At 34.5% G+C, this 20,025-nt stretch overlaps 1 protein-coding gene across 1 annotated transcript; it reads left to right on the forward strand.

The window, feature by feature from the left end:
* Positions 1-5,457: 5,457 nt before the first annotated feature.
* Positions 5,458-11,199, forward strand: LOC138310958 (uncharacterized). The gene is made up of 3 exons (XM_069252324.1): positions 5,458-5,610; positions 6,790-7,712; positions 8,366-11,199. The coding sequence occupies exons 1-3, from the start codon at positions 5,516-5,518 to the stop codon at positions 8,533-8,535; spliced, it is 1,188 nt and encodes a 395-aa protein (XP_069108425.1). The 5' UTR covers positions 5,458-5,515; the 3' UTR covers positions 8,536-11,199.
* Positions 11,200-20,025: the final 8,826 nt, after the last annotated feature.

Consider the following 20,025-nt stretch of genomic DNA (forward strand, 5'->3'; position numbering starts at 1 on the left):
ATATGCAAACAGTACTTCATTTAATATAGGACATGGTGTGACATGGGATTTTTTCGGGACGCAATTAATTGTTATTATTAATTTATTGTGTGTTCATTTATTTGCTTTATCACCAACACTTTATTGTATATAAATAACATATTACACGAGTCCGTCGAGTGTAAAGGGATATCTCAACCACATTAAGGGTATAATTTTAGTTACCGGCATTGTGTGTTTATCAGTTAAAACATTGGACTTTAACAGGTACTGTAGACGGGGATATTTCTGCGAGGGCTTAATTTCGCGATTTGTCTATATAAACATTTCGCGGTACGGTGTTGTTATTTTCGCGATACTTTTAACAACAAAGTCCATACATGTACAACATATTACGCGCGGGGGATATTTTCGCGATCAGGCGACCTTCGCGTAATGGCGTAAATTCCCCCCTCGCGTAAAGCACGTTTACAGTAAACGATAACCCAGGATAATTCAGTCTTTTTTATTTTTATTTTTTTTAACCGCGAATATTTTAATCATCCTTTTCTCAAACATTCTTGAAATGCCTTTGACTGATTCTTTTTTAGGTGAACATAAAATGATCACTTTTTGAAGTTCGCTGATAAATGTTTACGATATTGATGAAATAGTTGTATGCACATGAGTTGACAGTTTTCTTATAAAAATCGACTTGAAAGCCTTGCAAAATTCTGAAGCAATGTTACGCATGAGTGATTTGAATCCAATAATTAATGTTTACACTACTAAACCGCAGGATTTGGGTCACTGAAAAAGTATCGGTGTGCGTTGTAAGCATCCATGTCGACACATACAATACGTGGCGATATGAAAGGCATGTTACTTATTTGCTACATATGTTACGTATGTCAAGAACAGCACTTCATCCACCAAGCAACGAGCATTGGATAACATATATCATGCAACTACAGACACAAGGTAAGTCAAACAGGGCACGATGATGGAAAATGTTGCCTTCAAATACAATATAACTGGGTTATAAGGTGTTTCCTTAAAGTAGTATTATTTGATTTAATTTGTTTGATTAGTTTAAGTTTCTTTCAAAAGCTAGGATCATTTGAGATCTTGCTAGCTTTATAAGTACCAAGGGAAAAACCACCGTTCAGGAGTCAGTACTAAGTCTTAAAATGTAAAATAGTCATCATCCCTTTACAAGAATATTTACATTTTTACACTTTCCATTCATAAGATACAAAGGGCGTTAATCACCAATTTATGCATTCGTGTATATGGGCAAATAATGAAGATATAAAAAAAATTGTTAAAATTGTTGACAGCATTTTAAAATCGATATCGACAGACGTTTAGAGAAAATGTAAATATGTCTGTATGTATATATGTGACATATGAGGAATAACTATTGCCTCCCTGCGTGAAAAAAATGTCCTTGGATACTGAGATATTCCGTCTTTGCATATTACAGAGTTGGCAAGCGGGTAGGTATCCACTGTGACATCATTAGTTTATGGGCGCAATTTTCACGTAGTTATTTGCCAAAAGTATGAAGTTACGCTCTTAAACACATGAAGTCACAATCAATACCTACCCACAAGGGCAGATAACTCTAAGATACGCAAATACAGAATAGTGTAGAAATAGATATGTCTATCTAGAATAAATATACATTACTCTACAAAAACATTTTTGTAATACATTAAAATTATTTTTGTGTACACATCTGTGCTGCCGTAGTGAAATAGTTCATGACAGACTAGCATTGCTAGTGATGTACGTATACACGAGTTGTACAGTAAGGGGATACAAATGTAAAATTACCAATTATTCGGTTCAGTCAAATGTTTGTTACAGCAATTTGTCTTTTATGGTACGATTGGTCACGTGACTAATGAAAAAAGAGGCCAAATGCTAAATGTTTATATACATTTGTAGTAGTATTCCGTCTTTGCATATTACAGAGTTAGCTCTCTTACCCGTAAGTATCGATTGTAACGTCATTACTTTTTGAGCGCAATTCACTTCGTTATCTCCTTAATGTATGACGTTATGCTTACAAACGCATGAAGTCACAATTAATACCTACTTGTATAGGCAGACAACTCTGTAATATGCTAAAGCAGAATATCGGGCCGGATTAACATATACAGGAATTACACACGTATGCTGAAGATAAGCTACAGAAAAATCTGTGGATATAAAACATAAAGAAGAAGATAGCTTTATGTTTCATTTAAGTTATTCAACGTAATCGTCTCAACCCTTCAGACACATACATAGGTTAATATCTGGTTTGTATTTGCGTGTTCTTATATACACAAAAAATTGCGTTTACTCACTTTTATGGCAATTTCGTAATGAAATTGTAATATTCTAAGAAATATTATAAATTACATTAATTTTTCTTATTGACGAAACACATTAAGTATGTACCAAAATGTTGCATGAGTTCTAAGAGTCTTTTTTGAAGAACATATTTTTAGTTAGAGTTTTGAAATCATAGGAGTTGTTTAATTTTAAACATAAGTATCAATGCTTCTTAACATGTAATATTATGTTAATTACTGAAATAATCATTACTGAATGGTGCTGAAGTAAAATAGTTAAAGTGAATAGTCGGGCAAAGAAAACCAGTCTAAATGCTTTCATTAGCCTTCCAAAAGTTCTCACATATTAATGCAAAGGTCAAGTTCGGCTTAGTTTCCAAGTTCTGACCATTGAAATAAAGAAAAGTAGAAAGCATTGAAAGCGAGGCTGCGTGGAAATGTAACCACGGACATAGTCAGCCGGGAGGACGTTTTAGGATTCCTATACTTTAAATTAATTTCTGCGTACGCAGAAAGATTTTGACGAGGGATTTCATTTTTCTATTTCATAAGAAATAATACTGGATACATTCACACCATTTTTACATACTTTAGCCATCCTTGCCCGACTGTTCACTTTAATTACATGTTGTGTTTGCAGATTTAAGTGATACTTTTATTTTCCTCTGAGGGTGAAAGACTGGATGTTAATAAAAGGAATGTGAGTTCTAAGAAGTAGGAAGAAAAGTCCTTAATCAATTGTATGGCCATGTTAAATATGCAGTCGAGCACAAAAATGCATGTTAGGATAAAGGAAGAAATCGTATGTGTCTCTATAGACAGATCTAATGGATTCTAGTGAGTTTATTTAAAATATGTGTATGATATTTTAAAATCAATATCACTCCCCTTATCCAATAAAGATCATCCATATACATTATATGAATACGCACATCGGTGCATTAACCTCACTAGAAAGCTAATACATTACGATGAATGCATCCTGGGGCGGATTTGTAATTGTTAAGATAATGTAACTTACATCTATATGGATAGCCGACAGGTTGATTTTTAACATAGCGTCAAACACAGGTAAGTTATAGACTCTTAACTGAATATTTAGTTTAATTAGAGGACTGTACATTACTTTGTAAATAAACATGGGAAGTAAGTCTATTTTTATATGTATATTTCGTTTGTAAAATAATAGCAAATACAGTTAAAATTCAAAGCAGTTTCGTAGACTTTCACAATGATCTTAATGTTTCAATATCTATTCATATATTATATACATTGTATGTATTTGGTGTCGTTAATTGGTTGTATTTTTCACATAACTTGCCCGTCCAGCTATCTCATACGACCATGTCATAAATATCGTATTTATGACGTCATAATCTATATATGATGTTGCATGATTGTCTCAGAAGACGGAAACGTCACATCCGAGCCGAATTTCTACAGTTTTATATAGAGACAAAATCTAAAGTTTTACTTATATTTCTATTAATAAAAATTATGTGATATATTTATATTAATAATAGTTATGTGACCAATATAATCTTACACTCGTGACTAATTGACGTTAAATAATTTGATAAGCCACTCGCCTAAAGGCTCCTAGCATATCAAATTATTGAACTCGTTTGATAAATTTCATATCACATAGCCATTCATGTAAGACCTTCTATATTTTCAGTACAAAAATACAAATACTATGTGTACATATTTCTAAATTGCCACATTATTTTAAAAGGTTATCAAAAGCTTTGATACCACACGTATATTTTTTTTCTTGGAGTTCTATGCTGTACATTGTGTGTTGAGAGAACATACCCACCCCCTCAGTATAATGATGGTTTATTTTGCTTATTTAAGGATTAAATATCGCTTTGGCCGATTTGATGGGGGTGATTAATTGAGCTCCTCTTGAAAGAAATTCCTGTTTTCGCAGTTCATGTTGAATTTGTTTTAAGATAAATTCAGTCAATGATTAGTGATACTATATGTACGGAAAGACGTAAAGCTGACCAATGATACAGTACGTGCGGTACAGTGCGGTACAGTGCGGTACAGACGTTAATCCGACCAGATTTCACGCTCGTACTATAACCTGTATTGTTTGAGCAATGTAATCGATTAGAGAACAGAGCATACAGGCAACATGTGTCCAATTTCTGGTCATGCACAAAACCTACATATTTATTGTGAATTCAATATAAATTTGTGTAAGAAGGCTTAAGAGTTTAATATGCTGTCTTCTATAAACTATGAATATACACATTATTTCTGTAGCATGTAATGTGTATATCATATATGTACTTTTTGCTGTAACAGTTGCTTTCGTTATAAATTTGTTTCAAGCAATTGAAGCATGAAATTATATTGATTATAAAACAAACAATTACATCCACTATCATTTAAGATCTTAAAAATACTTTAATAATATAAGACTCTTTCATACGTTGATATGAAGGATAGGGATGCCCAAGGGTCACAAAATGTTGTAAATGCCGTGGTTTGCCGAAGGTTTTTCCAACATTTTGTCATCCCGAGGGTGGAATATCGTTTATATTTATATCCATAGAGTACATGTATCCCAATCCTTCATATCCACGTATGAAAGAGTCTTTTTCCCTCATACCTCAAAGGTTTTTTTTTTTTTTTTTTTTTTTTTTTTGACTTTGAGATTTTCCGCAATTTTTAAATAAGTTCGAAAAAAAATGCAACTGCAAATCATGCAGTTCTCCATAGAGGACAATTGCGTGATGTTTTCAACGCAGATTCCGTTGTTTGTATCTTTTACAGTAAATTCAGCCTAGGTTATACAAAAAAATGTTAAAAGAAAAGTCGTACCGAGAAAATAGTAATTTTGGTGACGATGTGATGTCACAAGGCTTTCTTGCATCGGTAGCAATGCAATACAGCCTCAGGCGATACGAGTGTATTGTCCTAGACCAGCCAGTATTACACATGTAGGTATGAGAGCAAGACGTGTACTTTCAAGCCAAACATAGACCAGAGAAGACCCGACATTAAATATTAGCATTCGATATCAAACATCTCCTAATCTAATTCTGAATACGTCAGAAATGAACATCTGTCACAACAAACATTGAAATGCTAACAAGCCTCTGTACACGATAATATCAAAATCAATCAAAGCAGTAACATTTCCTTACATATCTACACCTTTAACCATAACTTAGCCTGTTGATCCTTTTTTGATATTCATGCAAGTTGATGAAAAATATTTTAATTTCAGTTTTGAAAGGTTCTACATCATGAGCGGTTCACAGTCACCTCCTCGTGTCTCGAAGCTGGACAAGTAAGTAGCAATTTAAATTTACAATACAACATCCATCCTCGATTCTCCATACTATTTCATTGTAAAATGGAGGCAATAGAAACAGAGAATTTAGTTCTTTGATGCACATCATAGAAGCCGTATAACAGGACACTAAGGTTGATTGTGTTGCTTTGAAGTTGGGCTTCGCTCTTCAAAAGAATATTGCTGGTCTATGATTTGTTTTGAGTTTTTCCTCTACTCAGCCTTCAGTTTTACTATGCGATAGTCCAGTGGTGCAAATGTGATCGTAATCCCTGGAGTATCGAGGATGAGCAGGGTTCATTTTCATGAACAAATTTCATAGCTTACAATTCCCCACAGGAAATGTGAACCCGGCATGACATGGGTCAAAGAGGCGTTAGTCTAGTAAATATACCAAGCTACATTGTATCTTGAGGACAGATAATAATCAATAGCTCATTTCCTTAATTTAAGGTATTATCTTACACTTCTGTAATTCTATTCTGCGGGGAATTCATTTTATGATGAAAAAAAAAAAAAAAATGATTTTGGTTGACTATACCTTATCGTTAGGTTTGTTTAACTCTTTTAGGTGTAATCATATTTGGGATGGTGTCATTATAATTTTCGTAAACAAATACTTAAAATTTATTTTAAATATATATTGGTTTTCGCTTTATACTTATGTCAGTGTCGAAATATATTAAAAGTAATAATACAGAATGTTTCAGTAAACGAAACATTTCGAAAACCTCATAAACTGAATATTAGCATGGAGGATGTATTAAAGATGCTCCACCGTCGACAGAGCATAAATAACATTCATCATCAACAATGATTGGTGTTTAATCGTGTATATATATGTCTAATTAGCGCAAAAGATTATACAAAATAATTTATTTTGCCTTTGGTGCATGAGCAAACAGTATTTCATTCCATATAGGGTATATTGACACGGATTTTTTTCGGGATGCAATTAATTATTTCTTTATATTTTTAACTTACAGTAAAATTAGAAGCCCAAGCTTTTCAATGGTGGTAATGGTGTAAAGTAAGTAAATTTTGTTACTGAAGAAAAAAATACTTATCGTTTGCTCCTGTTTTTATAGTGAAGAAATACCATTTATCAGCGGTGGAGCATCTTTTTAAAAATCAATCCACTGATATTTTGTACTATATCATTTGTTTTCTTTACAGGATGAAGGATGCAGTGTGTCTCAATACCGTCGCTCTGTCTTGTATACTTGTTACTCTGTTTATGGTCGGACAGTGGCTTCAGTATAAATTTATCGACATAGGAGAGGAATTATTCGTCGACATAAATTGTCTTACTCTACCGATGTTACACTGTATCATGGAAACAGTGACGTTTATGCTATTTATCTCCGTCAATCCATTATCAGCCAAAGACGTAAGTGATAAAGTGGAAGGAATTGTTATATTTTTTGTGTGTCATATTTTTGGAACATTTCTATCAGAATATTCTATTTCCCATTCTAACAACCTTTATTATACACCAGCGGCCTTCCTTTGTCTACCGCTTCTAATTTTACAGAATAAGACTTGTACAGGAATTATGGAATCACCTGTTGGAATAGCGTGCCATTGTGGTATGACGTGTGGTGCAATATTAATGACGTCATACTATCGTAGTGATAACAACGGAAATCAAATCATTCAAATAGCTGTAATATTTTACTTTAATCTGAGGAATATTATGGTAAAACAACTGGCAACTGGAAATATACGTCTTGTGCTACGTATGCATGTTATCTCGACATATGTGTCGATACTAATGCTAATGGTTTTTATTGTCGGGTTGCTAGGCATTCCTTCTGTGACGTCATTCTTCATTGCTGGTTTATTTTCCTCGGCAGCCTCGGTTGTGACTCTCTACTTATTATTAGACAAAGTGCTAACTAAACATTCTGTGTTCTTTGTGACGGTTTTATACGTGTGGAGTAGGATTCTGCTACAGTCAATATGTGTCCCTCCTACTTCGTACGGGAGGTTTCTCACGGGAGGCGCCATAGTTTCCATGGCAACCATCATTTACGTGGTCTACAATTCAATGCAAAATGACAAAAAGTTACCAGGAATCCCCAGCAATTGTACAACAGGTAAGATTAATATGGTCATGCCTATAAAATTATTTTCAAGAATTCATATCAGAAAACTTATATATTAACCGTTTCCAATAGATACCTTAGAAGGTATATACTAGTTGACTAGATATGTAAGAAAAGGAAAAAGGTTTCCGTTGACATGGCTTTTATAATATCTCTTCAAACTCTGATTATCTTGGGTTTCTTTCTCAGAAGTCGTAGTGACCAAATATGATAAATGGCGTTTCTTGTTAGTTGATATTAATTTTAATGCTTTTTTTAATTTTTCGACTGTTGCAATGGCTCATTATGAAGAAGACTAAGTAGTTGACGTTTAATTAAGTATTAACGTGAATAGGTTCAAATTAATCTTTATAATTCAATTTAACATATTCATTTTTTAACTCCAAACTCGTTTAGGTATTATTTTTTCTATGGAATTATTACACCGGTGTATCGGCCAATCCACTGTGACGTTATAAGCGTCTTTCGTCCTTTAAATCGATTGGCTGAAATGGTTGTTATAAGCAAGATTGGATATTTGTCTGTTGAGACTATCTTATCAGCTGTAATATCAATTTGTCGTATTGTTTATCCAGTATGAAGTGTATTTATTTTGATGATATTTATTTGTCTATTGATATTGATTTATTTTTTATATTTATCAGTTGTTGCCGTGACTCAGTACGAACTGTATACCCGGATGGAGTTCCTTATCTACATGGGTAGTGTGATAGGACTAGTGATATGTCTACTACAGCCGAGTATAAGTGACAGAGATCGCAATAACCTACAAAATATCGGTCTATACGGTGGCACACAGGACAGCGTGCAGTAGAAATCCACTTCCGACTGGTAGAACATGTTGTTTGCCAATGTAGGTAGTATCGCACAGTAGACTGTCGCCCAGTTCTGGAAGTATACAGTAGACTGTCGCCCAGTTCTGGTAGTGTACAGTAGACTGTCTCCCAGGTCTGGTAGCGTAAAGTAGACTGTCGCACAGGTCTTAAAAAGTACAGTAGAATGGTGCTGAGTAATTGTAACCAACAATAGGTGATTATCTATCACTGATATATTTAGACAGGACTGATAAAGCCTCATGTCAAAGAGAGTTGCAAAACAATGAGGACTGGTAACGTGCAAGTGATTGTCGTCCGGGCCTGGTAGCGTACAGTAGACTGTCGCTCAGGTCTTATAGCGTGCAGTAGACTGTCGCTCAGGTCTTATAGCGTACAGTAGTCTGTCGCCCAGGTCTGGTATCGTACAGATGACTGTCGCCTAGAAGTCTGGTAGCGTACAGTAGACTGTCGCTCAGATCTTGTAGCGTACAGTAGACTGTCGCTCAGATCTTGTAGCGTACAGTAGACTGTCGCCCTTGTCTGGTAGCGTACAGTAGACTGTCGCCCAGGTCTTGCAGCGTACAGTAGACTGTCGCCTAGAAGTCTGGTAGCGTACACTAGACTGTCACCCTTGTCTGGTAGCGTACAGTAGACTGTCACCCTTGTCTGGTAGCGCACAGCAGACTGTCGCCCAGGTCTTGTAGCGTACAGTAGACTGTCGCCCTTGTCTGGTAACGTACAGATGACTGTCGCCTAGAAGTCTGGTAGCGTACAGTAGACTGTCGCCCTTGTCTGGTAGCGTACATTAGACTGTCGCCCTTGTCTTGTAGCGTACAGTAGACTGTCGCCCAGGTCTGGTAGCGTACAGTAGACTGTCGCCCAGGTCTTGTAGCGTACAGTAGACTGTCGCCCTTGTCTGGTAACGTACAGATGACTGTCGCCTAGAAGTCTGGTAGCGTACAGTAGACTGTCGCCCTTGTCTGGTAGCGTACAGTAGACTGTCGCCCTTGTCTGGTAGCGTATAGTCGACCGTCACCAAGACTGTCAATCAATTTTCCGTTAGTGCAATCAGAAACTGAAAAGATGCAACTTGTGGTAGTATTTTACTGTTTTAAAATTTAATAGATAAAACAAAGATTTCCTGTTCATTTTAGACTTTCTGAATTCTGTTGAAACAACAATACCAGTTTGTATTAAACACGCCGTATATGTAGGGTATTTCGAGAGCACAACTTATTTATAAGGCAGCGCGAGTAAAGAACTGGTAAGTAAAAATATATAACAGTAAAACTACATCAAAGGAAGAAGCCCATCAATGATGCTAGGCATTGCTGTAAACCATTTTATTATCGCATGTATAATGTTTGCCGTCATCGTTTTAATCAACACATCCGCTAATACATAAATTCGCAATCATGGGCTTTTATTGATAATCAAGTATTTATATACATTTTTTGCAAGAATTAGTGAAACAATTCGCGTTGGAGTTATTTCAATTAACTACGCGCAAAAACTATAGCTTGTACCTCGAGAAAAAAAGAATGGTTTCACATTATTATGAAATGGTGCTTCTATGTTCTAACCACTGTCTTGATAATAATTAATATCATCGTCAATGTCTTATTAGAACGAAACAGTTCTATCTAGATGTAAATATCTCTGATGTGGTAGCTGTTATTTGGCAATGGCTGAATCATGCACTTAACTGAGATTGGCAATAGCCTAATCCTTAATTTCGGAATATGTAGATGCAAACAATACATCTATGTCCACATCTCATGTTGTTTTTACTTACTTACTTATATAATTATTGTTTAAGTTTTGCATCTGTGTATAATGCACTTTTTTATTTATGTGTTCTCACAAAATATTGCCATCAATCACAAAAGCAGTTAGATGTTTTCATATGTTTTACATTTTCGTTTAATTTCTGCTTTGAATTTTGTGCAAAACACAAGTGACATTTTGGCCCGTAAACGCCCCGACGTCATTTTCAAGCTTCGAATTCGAATTAAAGTACTCTGTCAAGTATTCGATCATATCATATTTTTTACTTTTTGCTTTAATTTTCAATTTACTCTCTTGCTTTTGATTTAAAAAGATTTTCTTGAAATTGCAATAGCAACACTTGCTCTTTCTCGGATATGTTGATAATGTTACTCTTAAGTTTTTTGTTTTATTGTAAAACATCTGATTTCGTGTATTGTGGTATCATTTTGTTCTTTATTCTTACTTGAACCGATGAAATACTGTCTTTATGATTATTTTGGATAATACACGACTGATCGACAGGAGACAAAATACAATAAACGATTACAAGACAAACACGTACTCATTTGTGGTTTGTGAAAACGTTATTGTGATAAATCAATGACAAAAAAATGTGTGGATGTATATTAACAAATTGCATGTGCACCATGTACACATTTGCCCGCGCAGTTTCTGCTATTTCCGTGGTGGAAACATTTTGGTTTAGATGGTGTCATCTCCAAACAAGTCTAGATGTCGATACATGTAGCTATTTACTGGATCTTGCATTCATTTTTGTAAAATATGAGTTTTTAATTTCTTCAAATCAAATGCATGTATGGAGTTGTACAAAATGGATATTTATTTCAATAAATTTATTTGTTGTTTTAAAGTTATTAAACAATAGAAATATCTCACTGACTTTTCTTTAATTTGTTATATAACTTTACTTCTAAAATTTCATATTTTGCTGGACGTTGTGGATTTGAGTCCATAGAACATATACATTTTGAATAAGTGATTATGATAAGGTGTATTTGCTTTTGTTTACATTGAATGCGTTCGTAACAGGGTTTAGAATTTTTGATAGAAACGGCGACTTAATTTGGAATTTTAATCAATCTGTTCTTTCTAAGTGGCATTATTCTTTCCGACGCCTCCCAATATGGTACTTTCTTGCATTAGCGCCTCTCAGAAAGGCTATATTTCTCCATCTTGATACAGATCAGTCTATTAAAGTGTAAGTTTCTGATCCTGCTTAACGTACCGCATTTAGGGGAGGTGCGACTGGTTTATCTGTTGTCACTATAATGTGACTGAGTGGGATGTGACGTTCGATGTCTATGGAAGCATGCTTCAAAAATAGTAATTCATATGGTGGGTGAGAGTTCAATTAGCGCAAATAGACGCAACACATACCACAGTCTCACAGAATGCACGCGGACTTAACAAATGCAACACATAGCATACAGGAATTCTGCCTTCAATGGTTTTAATATTAGACATCACAACCGTAGACGGAGTAGGTACGCGGACATGGGATTTACAAGAGATCCAAGAGGGATCTTGGTGCCCGCCAAAGAATGATTTAATTATAACAATGGAAAGAGGGATCTCTCCACTGTTTTTTCAAACTTTGACTACATACTACATACAAAATTTGAGGCAGACCGCTTCAGTATTTTCTGAGAAATAGCGGTAACAGACTTCAATTATCAGAATCCAAGATGGCATGCTATCGGCTATTTTGGTCACCGATCTATACCAAACTGCAATATGCTAAACTAGGGCCCTAGAGGAGCCTGTATAAGAAACTTGAAACATATCCTTTCAGTACTTTCTGAGATATAGCGGTAACAAACTTCTTTATCACAACAGATCACACTCTACTACACACGTGGTTATTAAGCGTTTTTCTTCTCAGAGAAGTGAATAGATAGCTTTCGATGTTTTGACACGCGTACCTAGTCCTTCTACCTGAAAACCGGCTACATCTCATAAAACTATATACCGTAAAAGGAAGTAAACATCCCACTCGGCAAAATTATGATGACAAAACACTGCCATTTTACAGAGTTTGTCTGGATTGTGGAGATTCATCAAGTGGGGAATCATTATGAAGAATCCCCTGGTAGAGAATTTCCTAGTGGAATTACCTAATGGATATTCACTCATTGGAATCACCTAGTGGGATTACCAAGTGGAATAACCCAGTGGAGATTCACCCAGTGGAGAATTACCCAGTGGAGATTCAACCAGTGGATATTCACCCAGTGGAGAATCACCCAGTGGAATCACCCAGTACAGAATCACCTAGGGAAGAATAACCCACTGGAGAATTATTCAGTTGAGAATTTCCCAGTGGAATCACCTAGTGTATTCACCCAGTAGAGAATTATATAGGAGAATCATCCAGTGGAGATTCGCCCCCAGTGTAGATTCTTCCCAAGTTGAGATTCACACTGCCATTTTATAGATGTTGTCTGGACTAAAGAGATTCACCAAGTGGGGAATCACCCAGTGGAGAATCATAGTTGAGATTCACTCAGTGGAGATCTCCTCATTGAGATTTACACAGTTGAGAATTACCCATTGTGAAATTACCCAGTGGAGAATCACCCAGTGAAAATGCACCTAGGTGAGAATTAATTAGTTTAGATTCACCTAGTGGAAATTTACCTACTAAAGAAATACCCAGTGGAGATTCACCCAAAAGATTACCAAGTGCAATCATTCAGTGGAGATTTACCCAGTGGAGATTCACCCACTGTAGAAGTATTCAGATGAGAAATACCCAGTGGAAACATCTATTGAAGATTCACCCAGTGGAGAATCATAGTGGAGTTCACCCAGTGGAGAATTACCCAGTGGAATCATCCTGTGGTGAATCACCCAGTGGAATCATCCAGTGGAGATTCACCTAGTGGAATCACACAGTGCAGAATCACCCAGTGGAGATATTCATCCACTGAAAAACTATCAGGTAAAAATTACGATTACCGAGTGTAATTACCTTGTAGAGATTCACCCAGTGGAGAATCATAGTGGAGACATCCAGTGGAGATTAACCCAGTGGAGAACCATAGTGGTGACATCCAGTGGAGATTCACTCAGTGGAGAATTACCCAGTGGAATCACCTAGTGGAGATTCATCCAGTGCATTCCTCAAGCCTTTTGGGCAAGTCCCAAAGAGAAAAACAGTTGAGAGAACACACAAACTTTCGCAAAGACGCAAACTCTCGCAACTCTTAAATTAAAGTTGTGTCAAGAAGAGATATTGGGAGAAATATTATTTTATCTCAAATTCAGTCTCCTTTAATATCGGGATACAATTAATATCTGCGTTTCCTTCTGTAATGTATGCATTAACTACTAAAACGTTTTTCAAAGTATTTTTTTTTTATTTCTTTGATAATAATAAATTGATATTTTTATTCACTTGGAACAAATACCATCTGGATAGCTTATCTAGCAAAATACTCATTCCTTGTAAGGATGAGAAACCTACAATCAGGTAAATACAACATATATCAAATATCACCAAGGGGAAGCTAAGGTTCAATAAATAGACATATTCACAATACATCATAATAGGATTGGTGATCACATCAAATTATTCTTAATTATTACAATAAATGTTCAATTCAAAAATGTCACAAAAACTTACACATGAAATCTATGACAAATCACTCTGAAACATGATATCTATGCTTGCTAATGGGATTAACTCATTCATCCCCAAAGACACAATTGAACTCTTCTGGCACAAAGGGTAGGACAGTTCATTATGAATTTTCAGGGTTGAATGAGTTTAATTTATACTCCCTTGAAGGCGAAAAGCACAAAATAGATACAGTGACTATCTGTATACTCAAAATTGCTATAAAGTGTTGCAATCACAACATAAATGATTAAAACGACTCAGAAATTAATTACAACATCAACATTATATTCTAATAACTACCTGGTAAGTCTAAGTTTCATCAAACATGCTTACCTTTGGCATAACTCAACTTGCATGATGGCACCAGGATCTGCGTTTTATTCTAAAGAATGAAAGGTGCTTTAGATACAACATAAATTACAACATCAAATGAATAGTATACGATGATACTGTACAGGTAAATGTATCGCCTGTAGACGTGTTTAAACTCTCTCAGATCTATGGCTGGAAGAACTCATTATGCGTATTCAGGGGTAAATCTGTTAAGATACAGATCGAAAATTTGAGGAGATTGATTCACAGAGCATGCAATAAAAAAAAACATGCAACATAAATATATATATATTAGACATCCTCTGATTTTGAATTATTTTCATTGGCTAATACATGGTCATGTGACATTCAACATAGAGCATATTGACTCAGTGTTTCCATTTTTAGAAACACTGAGTTAATATTCCTTTGCTAGCTTTATTGCCCAAATGCTGCGTTCTTCAAGGTGGTGATCTTTGACCAACACTTTTCTTATAATAAATATGCACATTAAATATTGTTTTTGACATTTTTTTAAAGATGTTCCACGGATGACAAATACTATTTTTTCTCAAAAACAGGAGCAGACTAATAAGTATTTTACTTCAGTTACAAAAGTAACTTGTCATTGAAAAGTTTGAGCTTCTAATTTTACTGCAGGATAAATATAAAAAATATTGGTAATTGCGTTCCGAAAAAATTCCATGGCACTATGTCCTATATCAAATGAAGTACTGATTGCACACACACCAAAACTAAAATTAATTATTCGATACTATTTTGTGTGTTAATTAGATCTATATATTTATATACATGATTAAACACCAAATATTGTTCAAATGATTAGTATCGTTTATGCTCAGCAGTGGAGCATCTTTAAAACCTCATAAACAGAATTATAAGTTAAATTTTGTGTTGTACATATATATATATGCTTCACTTTTATCATCTCATTTCCAATCACTTTGAATCCAGTTCTGATTTGGAGACTTTCTCCGTTGACCTTTGAACTGCTTCATCATACATGTACATACACTATCATTATACATGTATATTGTATCAAACCTTGAATTGAATTGAATTGAATCATATCTCTTATGTAACAAGTTACTAAATGTTACTCATAAGAGCTAGTATGTGTTGCATTGTCTAAAATATATAATTCCATTTTAATGAAGGAAAGCTATCAACCTCTTTATCTGAAATGCCAGAAGCTGCTCATTTACTTACCCTTGAAGCCATATTTAAACTGTTCCATTTCAAAGGCAGGAACATTAAGTCATTATGAATTGTCAGAGGTGCATGACTTAACATTGTAACATACATATAAAAATGCCTTCAGGCATTCACATTTGTTATATACAAATTCCACCTTAATTTACACACCTTGACAATGAAAATCAAACTTGAAAGTACTCCCTCACTCTTGAAAAATCCTTAATGTATTACAATCAAAGAATTGAAATAGCTTCCTGTGTTTAAAAGGGTGAAACAAATAGCCTAGGACCTTACTGAAATCAATGCTCAGTCTCAATACATGGGGTTAAAATTTTTATGAAATACTTGGTAGCTAATATTGTATTAATTTGATAAATATAATTTGAATTAAATGGGAGAAAATCTTATCAAAATTCGTTATTGTTTGTTTGATATTTCTAGATAGCTTACTGATGGTCTGGGTCATTTAGTAAGGAAGTGTAAAGTTTTGAAGGTGGAAGAAAACCAGAGTGCCCTGCAAAAAACCATCGACTAACGATCAGTGTTACTGCCTCAAATAGACTACCCAGAAATTATCAATTAAAGGCTAGTGGTAATTATGTTTGGACTCGTTAAACACTTGTTAAACACAAATGAAATTTCAAACAACATGTTACACCATAGACATAATATATTCACACCTTTTAAATATGCATCAGTTTTCATAAATTCATAATTAATTCACAAAGCAGCTGAACATTTTCAGGTGTGTTCAAATAAGGCCTCATTTATCTTGTCTTTGGACACCAGATAAACAAAGTAAATCTGTATTGTATATTAATAATGACTTTTAATGGAAACAAATAGTCTTTCTATAAACTTTTTCATATTTAGAATGATTTCCATGACAACTAATCTTTAACAAACCCACAGCAAACTCATAAGAATGACATTTTAATTTACCAATAATAAACTTTCTCCAAATTAACAAACCATCTAATAATGTAAATATCAAATGCGACGCTTTTTTATTTTATGGGCTTCAGGACATGTATAAGTTAAACATTCCAAACAACGATGAACTTTTAATTACTAAATATTTTTAATTACTTGTCAAGGAAAGCCTCATCTAGCTATAAGCCTTCTTTAACAATAAATTGTTAACAGAAAAAAATACAAGTAATGTTTCATAATTGTAATTAAATATGAACTTCACAATAAGGCAAATATTTGCTATTCCCTTTTTCTCTACAAACTATCAATTAATTCATTAGATGAATATCTATTGTGTTTGATTTAAGAATCTTTATTTTAAGGAACTTAATTTCACATTTTCATAATTACACTCGCAGGAAATGATAAATCAAATAGAGCCTAACAGGCAATGAGAAAATCAGAAACAAGAGGCCCATGGGCCTTAACGGTCACCTGAGTTAGAATATATAATTAAACAAATAATGAAACAAATTAAAGACATATAAACACTATATGCTCGGCCTTGAAGTTGGTCAGTGATTTATAAATTTGACTTTTTAGACTATGAAGAGTATTTGCTTCCATCAAACCTGTGAATTTAGAGGTATTTCTTTAAATTTTAATCATTTTGACCATGTTTGGTCCTGCCCCTCTGGTCCCCCAGGGGGTCATCAAGGACGGATATGGATGTTAAAATGCTATATCTTAGGCTAATAATTCTAATCAAGTATGACTCATTTCCTACGAAAATTGGGCAAATAATGTTCACAAATATGTTTTTCCTATATAAACTAAAGTAAACTTGACCCCTCCCCAGGGGGTAAAGTGAGACCCCAAGGTCATATAATTCACAATTTTTATAAAACATCTTAAGACCTTTCCATCTATAATTATTTGATTCTACTATATCCAGAATTTTAGAAGATTTTTGAAGTTTTAGCCTATTTGACCCTTTTTTTAGCCCCGCCCCTCTGCCCCCAGGGGGTCGGCCAGGACCAATGTGGATATGATATTTAAATGCTATCTCAGGCTAATAATTCTAACCAAGTTTGACTCGTTTCCAATGAAAATTGAGCAAAACATGCTCATAAATGTGTTTTTCCTATATAAACTATAGTAAACTTGCCCCCTCCCCAAGGGGAAACAGGAGACCCCAGGGTCATATAATTTACAATTTTCAGAAACAAACTTTAAGACCTTTTCATCTATAAAGTGTATTTGTTTATACCATTTCCAGAATTTTAAAAGAATATTTTTGAAGTTTTAGCCTATTTGACCTTTTTTGGTCCCGCCCCACTGCCCCCAGGGGGTCGGCCTGGACCAATATGGATATGATATTAAAATGCTATCTCAGGCTAATAATTCTAACCAAGTTTGACTCATTTCCAATGAAAATTGAGCAAAACATGCTCATAAATGTGTTTTCCCTATATAAACTATAGTAAACTTGACCCCCTCCCCAGGGGGAAACGTGAGACCCCAGGGTCATATAATTCACAATTTTTGTAAAGGACCTTAAGACCTTTCTATTTATGAAAAGTATTTGATTCTACCATTTCCAGAACTTCAGAAGAAGATTTTTGAAGTTTTAGCCTATTTGACCCCTTTTGACCCCGCCCCTAAGGCCCCTGGGGGTCAGTCATAGAAAATTTATTAATAGGATTAAATGGCCATCTCATACTGATAATTCTGACAACATTTGACTCATTTCCTATTACAAATGACCAAATAATGCGCAAAAATGTGTTTTCCCAATATAAACTATAGTAAACTTAACCCCCTCCCCAGGGGGAAACTAGAGACCCCAGGGTCATATAATTCACAATTTTTGTAAAGGACCTTAAGACCTTTCTATCTATGAAGAGTATTTGATTCTACCACATCTGTGAGTAGAGAAGAAGATTTTTGAAATTTTACTTAATTTTACCCCTTTTAGCCCCTCCCACAGCCCCCTGGGGGTTGGGGACCATATAATTCACAATTTTGATTGGCCTTATGCCTTAGAAGGTTTGTGCAAAATTTCATTGAAATTGCTTCAGCAGTTTTGGAGAAGAAGTCGAAAATGTAAATTGTTTACGGACATACGACGCACGACGACGGACAAAAGGCGATTAGAATAGGTCACTTGAGACTTCGTCTCAGATGACCTAAAAAGGAAAAATGAGGAAAGTGAATCAGATGTGCCATACTGAATTGAATTCAATCACTCGACAACCAGGCACTGATACAGCCATATTTGTCTGTATCTACGACCTAAAAATCCTAGCCGAATGTTCGACCGATCGATCTACCTTGTCACTGATGATCCACAGTCCCATCCCACTATTGGTACACACAACAATTTTTTTTTTATCAATATTCATACTAACATGTATTAACAAACGGGTATATCATGCCATTTCAATGGTGTGTCAGCTTATTACTATATTAGCACAAAATTTGTGTAGATTTCTTCACCAATATCCACTGACAGAGAGAAAATATGCGTAAAACAACAAAAAAAAACACATTACATCTTATTAAATATATCAACACATATATACTGAACATAAATAAAAAATAAAAACAAAAACGATATTTTCAACATTGAAGTTTATAAACAATACTTTGCAGGTATATTTGTTTATTTATGAAATATTGTAAACAAGCACCATAATATGAAATGAATATAAATGAAACACAAATGAACCATCCCATTTTATGGGTTCACACTGATTTCATATGAGTTTGTCAACAAAATTACTATTTTTGATAATTTTTTTTTTATATTAAGTGATCCTATAATTAGGAGTTCTGAAAACAAAATAACTTATGTTATAGTCAAGTTATTGACAAATAATTCAAACAAAACTAATACTGCATTCACAGTAATTAGCCCCCGTCCCCCTTTTATAAGTGACCCTCTACTCCTCTTCTGGAAAAGAGTTGAAGTTGTATGAAGGACCCCTCTCTGTGGATTTAACAATGTTTTTGCAAGACGAAATACCTCTAACATCAGCACTGTATCCCACATAACATGAACTTGTGAGTCTTTTACATGTGAATCACGACATAATAATGCATCTCACATGATAAAAGGCATATATAAGTGTAGTGTAAAAAGATTTATGTATCATGAGTACTGAAAGATTTAAAATATGGCTGACTTTTTTTCGTCCAAATCTTATATTTTGGTTCATTAATGAGCGTCCCCCCCCCCCCCCTTTGTTACAATTATCTAAGCGCCCTGGGCACTAATTTAAGGACGGTGAATAGGGTAATAAAAGAGATATAAGGAGAGAACAAAATATGACATTTAATACAAACATAATACTGATGTGGATTATGTTAAAACGAAATACAAAATAATACAATGATATGATGAAATATCAACAAAAATCCGCAAATAAAAAGAATAAATCTTGGAATGAAAATCTGTATTAATTAGTTTGATAATGTTTGTTATATATTTGGGCTATGTGTATAATATTTGAAAACCCCTTACTAGTAGATATCACAATTTGTTGAATTCTATAATAATTGACTTTGAAGATAATATTTATATTTGAATTCAAAGATTATATTATGCCACATCTGAGGAATAGCTCATCAT

The sequence above is a fragment of the Argopecten irradians genome, chromosome 16 (genome assembly GCF_041381155.1).
Source record: "Argopecten irradians isolate NY chromosome 16, Ai_NY, whole genome shotgun sequence".
In the NCBI taxonomy this organism is placed as follows: domain Eukaryota; kingdom Metazoa; phylum Mollusca; class Bivalvia; order Pectinida; family Pectinidae; genus Argopecten; species Argopecten irradians.

Coding starts and splice junctions, on each gene's coding strand:
- LOC138310958 (XM_069252324.1), top strand. CDS start 5,516: ATGCAAGTTGATGAAAAATATTTTAATTTCAGTTTTGAAAGGTTCTAC. Junction 5,611..6,789: donor CGTGTCTCGAAGCTGGACAA/GTAAGTAGCAAT, acceptor TTTTCTTTACAG/GATGAAGGATGCAGTGTGTC. Junction 7,713..8,365: donor CCCCAGCAATTGTACAACAG/GTAAGATTAATA, acceptor TATATTTATCAG/TTGTTGCCGTGACTCAGTAC.